General features: G+C 39.1%; 1 protein-coding gene across 6 annotated transcripts in view; it reads left to right on the forward strand.

The window, feature by feature from the left end:
• CRIM1 (cysteine rich transmembrane BMP regulator 1) overlaps nucleotides 1-13,059 on the forward strand; it is a 305,273-nt gene that overhangs the window by 279,541 nt on the left and 12,673 nt on the right. For all 6 annotated transcript variants that reach the window (XM_074948988.1, XM_074948986.1, XM_074948983.1 and 3 more), the window contains 3 exons: nucleotides 2,564-2,785; nucleotides 9,505-9,699; nucleotides 10,850-10,972. In XM_074948988.1, the coding sequence (XP_074805089.1) occupies nucleotides 2,564-2,785; nucleotides 9,505-9,699; nucleotides 10,850-10,972 (540 nt within the window). The remainder of the gene's footprint in view (nucleotides 1-2,563; nucleotides 2,786-9,504; nucleotides 9,700-10,849; nucleotides 10,973-13,059) is intronic.

The following is a 13,059-nucleotide window of genomic DNA, read 5'->3' on the forward strand; positions in this document are numbered from 1 at the left end:
AAAACAGAGCCACTGCTCTATGCTGGTAGTGCCACCATCCTTCCTTCACTATGTGGAGTGAGGGGCTGTAATCCTCTGTAGCAGCCAGAAAAGTGGGCCAGAGATAGCGGAAACACATACTGCACCTGTTTTAAAGGTGACCGAGTTGCTACTACAGGGCATCAGCCTGATTGAGAAGTCAGCAAGAATTCCTCCAGGAATCCAACTGCAGTGCAGCCCCTCCCATCCTCCTCCTTCCCCAAGTTCATGGCTGGCTCTTTATAGCACAATCCAGCCTGAAGTCTGCCAATACTAGTAAATTTTGAGATGTTGCAAAAAAGAAGAGTATTAAGATAAAAGAATGTAGGGAGTTTAGAAATAGGTAAACTTCAAAAGTTTTGGTTCAAATAGTGCAGCAGTTCTCAAACTGTGTGTCGGGACCCCAAAGTAGATTGCAACCTAATTTTAATGGGGTCACCAGGGCCAACATTAGACTTGCTGGGACCCAGGGCAGAAGCTGAAGCCCTAGTTCCAACCTCACCTGGGACTCAGGCTGCAGACCCCCTATCCCCCCACCCACTCAGGGTGGCAGGGGTCCTGCAGTCATGCAGTAACTTTGTTGTCAGAAGGATTCAATGAAGTTTGAGAACCCCTGAAACAGTGGTCCTGTAGCTCTCATTGTCCAAGATGTATCAAATTACTCAAACCTCCATTGGCCAAGATTTTTAAAAAACGGTGCCTACATTTATCCTCCTAAGTCTGTATATGGACAGCTCAATAGGTGTCCTGATTTTTAAAAGAGCTGAACACCTACCAGCTCTCATTGACATCGCTGGGGCACTTCTGGGTTTCTTTGCACATCTGAAAATCAGGTCACTTAGCTGCCCATATATGGACTTAAGAGACTATCTTTAAGTTCCCATGGGGAGATTTTCATAGGCACAGAGGCCAGGAAAGTCCACCACCTGGATTCCTCCATGAACAAATACGAGTTCCAGTTTCACAGAGCAAACTCAGGGTTTGTCAGAGACTGAAGACCTGGGCAGTCACGCCTCGTGCTTGAAGCCGGAGTCAGTAGACAGGAATCGGAGTGAGAGGTCAGAGCTGGGTTACCTGGAATGAGGTAAGGCAGGGGCAAGACTGAGTCTGAGGAAGGAACAAGACAGGAGCAAGGCTGGGAAACCAGCAGGGACAGGAACTATTTCAACCATTGGCAAATATTTTGAACAGCCACTGAACTGCTGCTGGGCTTAAGAGCTGGTCTGCTGACTCTTCCTATCTATCGGTGGTATAGCCTATCAGGCCACATACAGAAAGTTAGCTGTGCTCATCAGGCTGCCCAGAGACTAGCTCTGCTGCAGGCCCTGATTCCTGACAGGGTTCTTACATACATTTGAGTTTCTACAGAGAATATTTGTTACAGGTTAGGGAAGGAGAAGATCACCCCAGCAGGTGACCAACTCGACTCAAATAACCTTTGCCAAAATGGACCTCAAAGTCAGTAGAAAAAAATCCTCACTTACTCTACATGGAACTCAGGCCACACATTTTGCAGAGGCTTGCAGATAGGATATCTGTTGTGATAGGGCTGTCCTGTAGTCTTTATTGAAGTAGCACTAGGAGCACCCACCCCTGAGCAAAAAAACAACTGCCGGTTAGTCATCAGACAGACATCCATGTGGACAAGTACTCAAAGCAGAAAGAATGGTTATTTACCTTATGGTAATTGTGGTTCTTCAAAATGTGTTCTCCAAATGGATCCCATGACCTGCCTTCCTTCCCTGCGACTATGGAGTCCTACTGTTCCGGAATTCTGTATTGGTGAAGGAACTAAGCAACAGTTAGGCCCACTCCATCCTATATGTTTTCAGGTGGGGAGAGGCAAGGACATCTAGGGCGCAGGTGCAGCCCCATTGGACCCTGCTGGCCAAAAGAATCCAATCTCATGCATGGAATGCATGCACACCACGTGTGGAATTATGTGGACAAAAGATCTGAAAAGAACCACCGTAACTGTAAGGTTTCAGAGTAGCAGCCATGTTAGTCTGTATCCGCAAAAAGAACAGGAGTACTTGTGGCACCTTGGAGACTAACAAATTTATTTGAGCATAAGCTTTCGTGGGCTACAGCCCACTTCATCGGATGCATGCAGTGGAAAATACAATAGGACGATTTCATATACACAGAGAACATGAAACAATGGGTGTTACCATACACACTATAACTGTTATTTCCCCCCCTACTGTTCCTCACACGTTCTTGTCAACTGCTGGAAATGGCCCATCTTGATTATCACTACAAAAGGTTTTTTTTCTCTCCTGCTGGTAATAGCTCACCTTAACTGATCACTCTCGTTATAGTGTGTATGGTAACACCCATTGTTTCATGTTGTCTGTGTATATAAAATCATCCTACTGTATTTTCCACTGCAGGCATCCGATGAAGTGGGCTGTAGCCCATGAAAGCTTATGCTCAAATAAATTTGTTAGTCTCTAAGGTGCCACAAGTACTCCTGTTCTTTTTAGTAACTGTAAGGTAAGTAACAGTTCTTTACTTCTGCTGATCTCTCTATTCATATTTCTAGATGAACCTCGTCAGCCTTCCTCATCGAGCAACGAGAGCATGCCCAATTACTGCAAAAATGATGAAGGAGATATTTTCCTGACAGCTGAGTCCTGGAAACCCAATGTCTGTACTAGTTGTATTTGCATGAATGGTGTGATTAGCTGCTACTCTGAATCTTGCCCACCAGTATCCTGTGAGAGACCCGTTTTGAGAAAAGGACAGTGTTGTCCTTATTGTATAGGTAAGCAAATAAACAAAATAGTTTGCTCTTCCCTACTTGGGAATAAGAATAAAGAGGTATATTTTCAATCAGTCGGAGAATGTACAGTCTCCTTTTGTGTTGGTGCAGTTTGTACCTGCAATTGAATTGTAGGCAAAAATCTGCATATTTGAATCTCTAGCTACCTGATTTGCACCTACAATGAGGTAATTAGTAGGGCAAAAATGCAGATGCAGTTTGCAGCCAAAAATGGGAGGCCACCCTTCTGAAAATTTACAACTTGGTTACTTATAACCGTTGATGAAAACATTAAAGAGAAATTCATCCTCGTTGTATTTAATGTTCTGTAATGATATGTAAGAGGATATAAATAGCATATTAAATACAACTGTAGATAATGCTAAATTGGAAGGTATTGTGAAAACTCGTAGAGAATAGAGACATTTTATGAAGAAATATAAGTAGGTTAGAAATATAGCTAGAAAAATGAGTCAACATGGAAAAATGCAAGTTGTATCTGGAGAAAAATATTAAACATAATCAGTGGAAAGGAGATTTTGGACAGCAATAATACTTTAAAAATACTGGTGATAGTGAACACAAATTGGATTTGAACTTGCAATTAAGTATATGAAGGTTGCCATTAGAAAGTGAACATTTGCCAACAGTTACCCACAGTAGTATCAGCGATTGCCCCAGTCTTTCACTAAACTTAGAATAAATATCTTTGGTAGCAGATGGCAAAGGATGATTTTGTAAATGCCTCTGCTTTAGCTGCAAAAAACTACAATTTGGAGGCACCTACACAGAAATATCATGCCATGAACAAGGTAAAGTAATACAGTCCTTTGTCTGTCTGGCATTCATTAGAAGGGACTTATGATATTTTAGTCAGTTTTGTGACCCTCATTGCCAGGAAGAAGTGGAGAAAAATATGGAGGGAATTCAAAGAAATGCAACAAAAAATTGAGTGGCTGTAGGAACTGATGTTTCAGCAGATATGGTTCATTTTACCCATCTATATAAGAGGTATAATAATATTTATCTCCATCATAAGGGCATGTTGAGTGTGGTTTTGAAATATTTTGAGATACTTAATAACAATACTATTAATATAGCACTTCACTTCTTCAATTTGCTGTAGAACATTAGGTAATCCTTGAATATAAGGTGCTATAATGTTTTATAACATACAAAAATTAACTACAGCAAAAGTATGTTATTTAGGTTGCAAAGTCAAGCACTGAAAAGTTAGGAAATGTCAAGTTTACAGTTGCTCTTAGATTTCTAGTGCTTGAGTTATAGATCTTCTTACCTTGGCTAGCAGCAGGAGAAAGCTGTTATTTGGAGGGGAGGGATGGGCTGCTAGGACCAGATACTGGGTCTTGGAGGGTGCTGGTGGGAAGCCTGGCCCATCTCTCTCTCCCCTCTTCTGCTTTCCCCATTTACCACACGGAGTTAAGGGATAGCCACCCACATCTGGTTTTCCCCAAAGTAGGGGATGGCCCCAGGAAGCCATTTGCCGGGTCTAAGGGATAGCTGGAGGGAGCCTAGCCTGACTCTCCCTTGCCCACAGTTGGTCCAGCAGCTTCCAAGCATTCCCAGTATAATGTCATCTGCTGCTGCTGTTTTGGCAGCAGCATGATTGTAACACTAAGAATGTTTATGTTCAGCTGTTATTTTGGCATGCTGCCAATGTTTTTTTTTTTTTTTCCTGAGGACAACAATGGAGAGAAGGGAAATGGTGATTTTCAAAACTTTTGATCTTGGTAAAAACAGAACAGAATTTCCTGGGATAAAGAAAAGGCGCTTATCTAGCCCAAGGTCATTCCCCTTCTAAGTATCTTAAGTCTGGCTACTGCAAACAATTAAGGTGTTAGTTTCTCAATAAAAGGTCACAAGAATCTGTAATAATGGAAAGCTCTAAGCAACCTAAACATGGGTGTCACTGTCATCTTCCCACACAATAAAATATAGTTACAAAATAGTTAATGTTGAAATGGTGTTAAGAGTCAACCAACACAAAGATACTTTTAAATCTCTCTCGTGTACTTTTTTTAAAAATGAAAAACAAACCCTAATTACTAGAAAGTCTGGAAATTAAGCACAGTTAAGGTCTGCATGCTATCCCCTATTGCCATGTGTAATAACTGACCATCATCATCCCAACCAGTTTCTGTCACACACTCAGCCTTAGTTTTGTCCTTCACACACACACAGTAATATAAGAATCTAGTATTAAAACGCACAGACATTTTTTTCTTAAATACATTTTCAGCGTAGTACATCAAAAACACAGTATTCCGAATTTTTCACTATGAAACAAAACTACACAAAATTGGAATAGAATTTGTTCTCTTGAAACCATAGCACTTGTGGCCACGTAAAGAAGGGACATCAGTTGCACAACCTGAATACATATGCAAAAGTGCTGGAGTCTTCCTTGACTCATCACTGGGGGGATCTCATCTGGAGTCATAGAGTTGGGGAAGTCTTAGGGCATGTCTACACTGCACTGCAGTTTGGACTACGGAAGCATAAATAGCAGTGCGCACCAAAGTGCTGCTCTGTAACTCATGTGTGGATGCTGCGGACACAAACTAAAAGGTTCCTAGTTTGAATTAACGTAGTCCTCTTCAAACAGGATTACATTAATGCAAGTAGGAATCTTTTCGTTTGCACCTACAGTGTCCACACATGGGAGTTACAGTGGAGCACTTTGGTGCACACTGCTATTTACACCCTTGTAGTCCAACTGTGGGGCACTGTAGACATGCCCTTTGACTAAGTTTGATTGAACTGGTTGAAGTTGCTTGAGGAATACAGGATGGGAATAAGAAAGGTCCAATTCCCATCATGAGTTCCAGAGGCCATGTTTTCTCCATCCTAATGGTTTTATTGAAGGGGTTCTGAGAACTAGAATTCCTCTCTCATTACATCCTCCAATGCTCAGTACTCTACTTAAGACCTGAGCTCTTTGAACCCCCACAGACACTTCAGCAGAATGTCTGTCTTTGAATGACTGTGTTTCAATACCATGCAAAATAAGCTATCATTCTTCTGTGCTCTGTTGTGGTCTACTTCCTTTCTCTCATGTCCACTTCTGATATCAAGTTGCAGCCTCTGTAGCCATGTGACAAAGGCACAAGACCCCAGTAAGATACTTTGTATTCCACCCTTCTTCCAAGATCTACTTAGAATTTAAGTTCGAGACTGCTCCACAGAGCCCTCATTATGGAGGAATATCTCTGCCATATCACTGACTCCTTCACTACCTTTCCATTCTGTAGCAGCCAGAAGTCTTTGGACCATACCAAATATTTGTACATCAGACTACGTCACACTTATTTTGCCAGCTGGTGGATTCTTCTGCAGTTCTGACTGCATTTTTCACCACACCTTTATTTTTAATCCATCCCTTTTGTTGCTCCATGGAGCTGCAGAATGTCCTTAGTGGCATTTTCTAAGTTGTCTTTAAGTTCAGGAAGGAGAAGCTGTTTAGATAGGGTCTCCTGGATTGTGAAGCTGTGTTCTGAACAGTATTTAAAGCATAATCAAGGTAGAGTTCCATTGGATAGTTCTGCTGTTTTCCTGGAGTCCTTTGTGGACCAAAGTAGAAGGATTTCTGTTCAGTGTTCCTTAACACAGGCAGCCTGTAAGTTCTGAACACCTTCTCCTTCCTTTTACCATCTATTTCTATAATTTTTGTTTGTGCTTATTTTGGTTCCAGTTTCTGGGCTTAATGAAGCAAGGTGCTCAACATTTCAACTCCCATTAAAATGGGCAGGAGTTAAGAACACTGAACATCTTGAAGGAACAGGTCGCATATCTGGCCCTTCTCCTTTGACTGAGTAGAACAGTGAATGTTGCATGTTGGCTGTCTTGCCTTATTGTACAATACCCAAAGGGCTACTACCATAGACAGTTAATGAGGATACTAGAACAGTTTGATAGGTAATTTGGGATCTGGAGGTTCCAGTTCAAAATGAGTAGGCAAAATTGTTTAAATTTTATAAAAGATACTTGTTATCCAAAAATGATAGAAGAACATTTATTAAATGCAACACATATGTGGCTTTCAGATAAATAACCTCCTAGTAGGGAAGAGAAAGGAAACCAGAAATTTGATGTGTCTGATGTTACAGAAAAGTCCCAGTGATACAGGTGTCATCATAATGCATCTATTATTGATGTTTTTTTAATTCAACCAAACATTCTGTGCAGCTTGACCTCTGACATAAGAAGGAAATTAAAAATCATAATACCATAACTACACATCTGTGTCATCACATTAATTTCATGTTAACAGAATTTGTCAAACAGCCATGGTATTTTATAAATTAAAGAGGAATAGAATACTCAGATTAAAAATCACAGTTTAATTCTTGTTTACTCCAGTGAAAATCTATTGACTTCAGTAGAGTTAAACCTGATTTACACCTTTTGTAAGAGAGAGGAGAATTGGACCATACATAGTGTTTAAAGACCTCACCTACTCAGTAAGAACATCTTAGATTATTAAAATGGAAAGATTTTTAAATATCTAAATTACTCTTTGCTATATATAATCTAGCTAGTTTTATTTTAATTTGTCACTTCATAGTCGATTTTACTTTCAAATTCCTATGTACTAACACAGTGTTGCTCTGTTTCGGTTGCAAATACCTACATTTGAGAGCAGTTGTGACCTGCTAATTTTCCCTTTTGTAACAACAATTCAATCCAGAACATAAAAGCAAGATTTCAATTACTGCTCAAACAGTCTCCTAATGATGACTTATTTTCTCATACCAACTTACTTATAGTATATTTTCAGTCAGAAAGTGTTTTTATGGAAACTGTAGATAAGTATATTTCTATTGTTTTCCATTATTTTGTGTTCTTTGCACTCTGTGTGCAATTAATTACTTGGTCTCACTGACTCTAGGAGCATGTTCACTAACATAAAGTTCCCTAATATGAAAGTCTGGTTATATAAAAGACTGTATAGAAACTTTTTTGTTCCTTTTGTCTCCAAATTCCTTCCTCACTACTACTAGTATGAATGGTGGGGCAGACATCTGGGAAAAACAAAAACCTGGAACATTTATAAAATATGTCTTGCTCTTTTTGGCAGCTTTAAGTAGCTTTTCTTTGTTTATATTTGAAAATGTGGCTTTCACATGCTTCCTGTTATTCTGCTTTTAGATGACTTCCTGAGCACTTCTCTAAAGCATCTCTTGCTGTATAATCCTCCTTAATATTTTTATACCACAGTTGAGAGAGAATTTGGTAGGCAAAATCTGCAGGGCTAGTATCTTCCTCAATAGTATAGTTACAAGTTCAGCAAGTCCTGTTTTGCAGGCCCTGCATCCTTTCCTCTGACTTTTCTATTACTTTTTCCATACATCTTCACTTTTTCCCTTAACTTGCATGTTAAGCATTCTCCTTTCTTATGTAGAGAGACTGTTATTTCACATTGAGAACCTCTCTCTTGCTTATAGGAGAGAAATAGAGAGGTATATGATGAGAGTGAAGATAAATAAGATTGTCTTGTGCTTATTTTTGGCATGGTTTTTTGCATTTGATTAATGGCTGGTTCAGACAAATGTCTTTTACTGGGGCCAATGGAAGCTGTGAGAAGAAGTAGTTGGAGCTGTGCACCCCATCTTTCATGACCGCTCCTGCTGTACTTTCATCAGGGGAAGGTAGGGTTGCACTTTTGTACATGGATCCCCTACTGCTTCTTTCTTCCCAGCTCCTACTGCATTGAAGACTCCTGTCCTAGGAGCAATGGCCTCCATCTGTCTCCTCCTGGTTCAAGTTTCAGTTGAGATGGAATCCACATGAATGAAAAAAACATTTGAGGCTAATCCTTCATTAGGACTTCTACTCACTCATTTACTTTACCAATTCATGAGCTGCAGCATCACTACTCTTCAAGATTTTCTTTATGTTAATTCCATGAAATGGGATCCACTCTGACGCCTTTCCCTCCAAAGGACTTTGTGCAATGCCATATCCTTTGGTTTTGTTTAGCAAAATTCAATTTTTATTTTTATCATTTTGCTGGATAATATTGATCTTTTTATTTTTGAGCATTTTTTTTAATTTTTATCCATTTTAAATTTTAACAGTGTGTGAAAAATCTTAAAAAAATAAAAACGGTACCTAAACTCATAAGCTTCTGATGCATATCAAGTGAAACCTATTCTTAAAGGGAACCTGGAAAGTCATCTGTATTTTCATATGCTCTATTTCTCTCACAAAGTGGGGAAAAAAAACACTCATATCACTGAAAATGGAGCAATTCTTTTATTGTGAAAATATTAATACTGTTAAATATTTTATAAGCAAAACACTGTTTTGTCTATAACATTGCACTGTGTTAGTGTCAAAATGGCTCTGATTCATACACGCAAGATAATTGAAAGAGGAATGGGGCTATATTGAATCTAATTAACACAATAGTTAGATTGCATTTTTTTTAAACAGAAAAACACTTGTTAAGTTTTATGCTCCTCTTTGTTTTGCTTGTACATATGAAATTGGACTGGTAACGAAACTGCAAAATGTTTGCAAAGCATCTGGTATTTTCACATTTTACTGTTGTAACATGTGTTACATAGTCAATGGATATGGGTATAAATTATTAAGAAATTAGGCTCGTGCCCTTTTTTAATTTGTTCCTCGTTGGATTTTTTTTTAATATGTTTATATTATGCCCTATCAAGTCATCATAGCAAATTTTTTTTCAACAGAAGATACAATACCAAAGAAGGTGGTGTGTCACTTTAGTGGAAAAACATATGCAGATGAGGAACGTTGGGACATTGACAGCTGCACACACTGCTACTGCCTGCAGGGTCAGACCCTTTGCTCCACTGTCAGTTGCCCCCCTCTCCCCTGTGTAGAACCCATCAACGTTGAGGGAAGTTGCTGTCCCATGTGTCCAGGTAATAAAACCATTGTCCTAAATTTTACAAGTTATACCGTTGTCAGAGGCTATAATCAGGCACAGATTATTGGACTCGATTTGAATGTTGATTCACATTGAGCAACATATGCAAAGGATAACAGGAGTTGTTGCTTATATCACAAGAAACAGACACACACAGGAGAGCAACTCAGGAAACTGCATACTCACCACAGATAAGAAAGTAGTACACAACAGTATAGTTCAAATCTCATGTTCTGAGGAAGGACTGTTAACTCAAAGATTAACTCTTTTGCCATTGTTCTCTCTGAATGACCTTTCATTAAATTATTAGATAAGTGAAGTGTGAGAGGAAATACTTTGATTCCTCTGTAGACTCCACTGTTGCCTAATGTTTCTGTTGCTCCACGAGTCTGGGATATTGTTTCAAATTATTTATATTAATAACATTTTAAATTGCTTATATGAGTACTTTTAATTGTGACTTACATGTAATGAGACAGTTTCTCAGCTATGCACAGAATGGAACCAAAGGAGTTTGGTACAGCTTCCTGAATCTGGCCTGGCTTCTTATAGCAGTTTATTACAGCTGTTCTTACCTATGCAAGCTGTTAACCTCCAAGAGGCTATCTGCCAGTCAGAGAACTTCAGCCATGCCCCTACACGGGGAGCTGCAAAAAAGTTGGTAATAGGAGCCAGTCATGCCAATCCTACACCAGCTGCAGAGATCCAGCTGCTTTCTTGGCCTTTTATGCCACTAGAGCAGCACAAAGGGACCAGATTGTGCTAGAGAATCTTACCAAGTATATTGTGTATTATGAAAAGATATTTTACTTGAAAAATTTAATACAGGACTGTCCCATTCAGTTTACATTGGCATAGTAGTACTGGTAGCAACCATTGGTATTCTGTACTTTATGAAATGAATTAAAAGATAAGAAAATTCATTGCACAAACAATAACTTTCTAAATATACTCAGTAAATAAATACATTATAGCAGATAAAAAATTCTATAACCGTAATGATGAGAACTCCAGAACCACCAATAAGATCCACAGGGCAACAATCCACAAGAAATATTTTCTGAATTAAGAGCCCAGCATCCATTGATGGGTACCGCAAAGTGCTGATTCTATGGATTGTGAAAAATATTTATCTCATCTTGCAGAGATGTATGTACCTGAGCCCACCAACATCCCCATTGAGAAGACAAATCGTCGAGGAGATACTGAACTAGAAGCACCAATTTGGCCTACACCCAGTGAAAACGACATTGTCCATCTCCACAGAGGTGAGATCTGGCAGAGATTGTTAATTGTTCTCTATTAGGTCTGTGATTACTCCACATGTCTCAGCACATTGTCCTGGGAAGAAAGTAAAGGTGTAAATGAGCCATCTTTTTGATAGGCTTGCAGAATATTTAGATAAGATCTAGACATAATTTCTGTAGGATAAAAACCAGAAACAATTCAATCTAGGCTTCTGAATTAGAAGCAGAATGCCTGAAATGTTTCATTATGGCAGGAATGCATGCCCATCCTTCAATTTTTTTTTCTTTTAAAGCAGCAAAATAAACATCTAAAATGAGTTCCAGTGTGTAATATTAAAGAGATTCGAATATACGTAACACTTGGTTACAAAACAAAGTAAATCAATAAAAATAGTTTTGAAGTGTCTTCTTAAATACTATCAGTCTGATTCTACCACCCTTGTTCACATTAAGGAGGATTTACTCATAAGATTAGTAATTAATAAATTCAGTGGCAGTATCCTCTTGGGAAGTGTACACAACTGGGACCTTAATAACCAAAAATAGCTGGTTGTCTAGGTTTTTGCAACCATCATCATAGTGCCAGCACCTTACAAATGTATTAATATGAACAGATCTCTCTACTGTATCTCTCTCCTTCCCCCATTATGGTGGGAGATTTTTTTATTTTTAAATATGTGGTTTTAATGATCAGTATGTGATGGATGTTCTGAGAGAGAGGTTAAATTACCAATGTAATTTAAGTGAGTTGTTTAGCTTTCCAGGAAGCCATGTGATGTGTACATAGCATTTGCTGCATTGAATGCTGAAGAGTATGTGTTCAGCAGCGTACACAAGACACTTTTTCCATTAGACTGTTGGCATTTGTCTCCCCCAGGCACTACGCTGCTACAACAGAGGCAGATAATCCAATGGAACAAGTGTCTAGTGTGATGAACAGTGTTTGGAATGAAAAGTCAAATGAGTGTAGACACTATTAAAGCTGTTCTTTTGCTCAAGTTGTTTTGGTGCTTTATGATAAACAGAATTCTGAACCCTAAATCACTGGAATAAACCTCCACTCTAAGAAATATACACATGTTACTGTTCAGTCAGAAACTGGCAATAGCAACATCTGCATTTAAGGTGTACTTTCTCTTTAGGGCCATGCAATACTCATGCAAAATGTTGCCACAAGAGTGTCCTTGTTTTGTACCATGATAAAAAGTCATTTTAGACCCATATCATCTTTGGCTGGGAAAGTTCAGCAGGGAGACACTGGATTTGTTGTCAGAGGAGATCATCAATATTTATTTTCAGGAGAACATGATATCAGTATACCTTAAAGAAGCATCTGTTGAGCTTAGAATCTCTCCAATTATCTCACTTTCTAGTGGTTTTTATTTTTGTTTGTTTGTTTTGTTTTAGTAGTAGCAGAGCAACTCTGGTGATATCTGGAGCCCTCAGATTTTCTTGACTATGTCAGCATCATTTTAGACTTGTGTATAGTATCGAGGCTGCGGTGTTTGCATTGGTCAATCATCTCCCTTTTGCAGTAAAGATGTCCATACTAATTCTTTGAGACATATCAGCTCTGTCTTGGATTGTTGTTGACTCTGAGCTATTGTTACTCATGTGTGGATCTGGCAAGCTCAGGAGTAGCTCTTGAGTGACTTCACTCTTTTCTGTTTGAGACGATCAAGAGCTGTTGTTCATCAGCCCTAAAAGTTCTCTTGCCTAGGGTCATACACAAGTGTTGTCACCCCATCTGTTCGATATGTATCTGAAGCCATTAAAAATAATTGTAAAGAGTCCTGGAAGACAGGATCTTGTTTGCAGATGACACTCATCTCTATATGTCTTTTCATCATACCTAGATGGTAGAGCTGGTCAGCTTTTCCAGTGTCTTCACTATGGTTAGGCCTGGATGAGAGCTAGCATGCTGAAATACAACACCAATAATGTAGAGGGAACACTGGTAGGCTGGGGAAAACAGCAAAAGGAAATAGCAAAGGCAAAATTTATTTGCTCCCTCATCTGAGAGATTTTGTCTCCCTTTTGATACTTGGGGATACTGTGGGATTGTGAGCTGCTTTTCCATATTCAGATAGCAATAATTAACCATGCCT

Source organism: Natator depressus, chromosome 3, assembly GCF_965152275.1.
Source record: "Natator depressus isolate rNatDep1 chromosome 3, rNatDep2.hap1, whole genome shotgun sequence".
Taxonomy (NCBI): Eukaryota; Metazoa; Chordata; order Testudines; family Cheloniidae; genus Natator; species Natator depressus.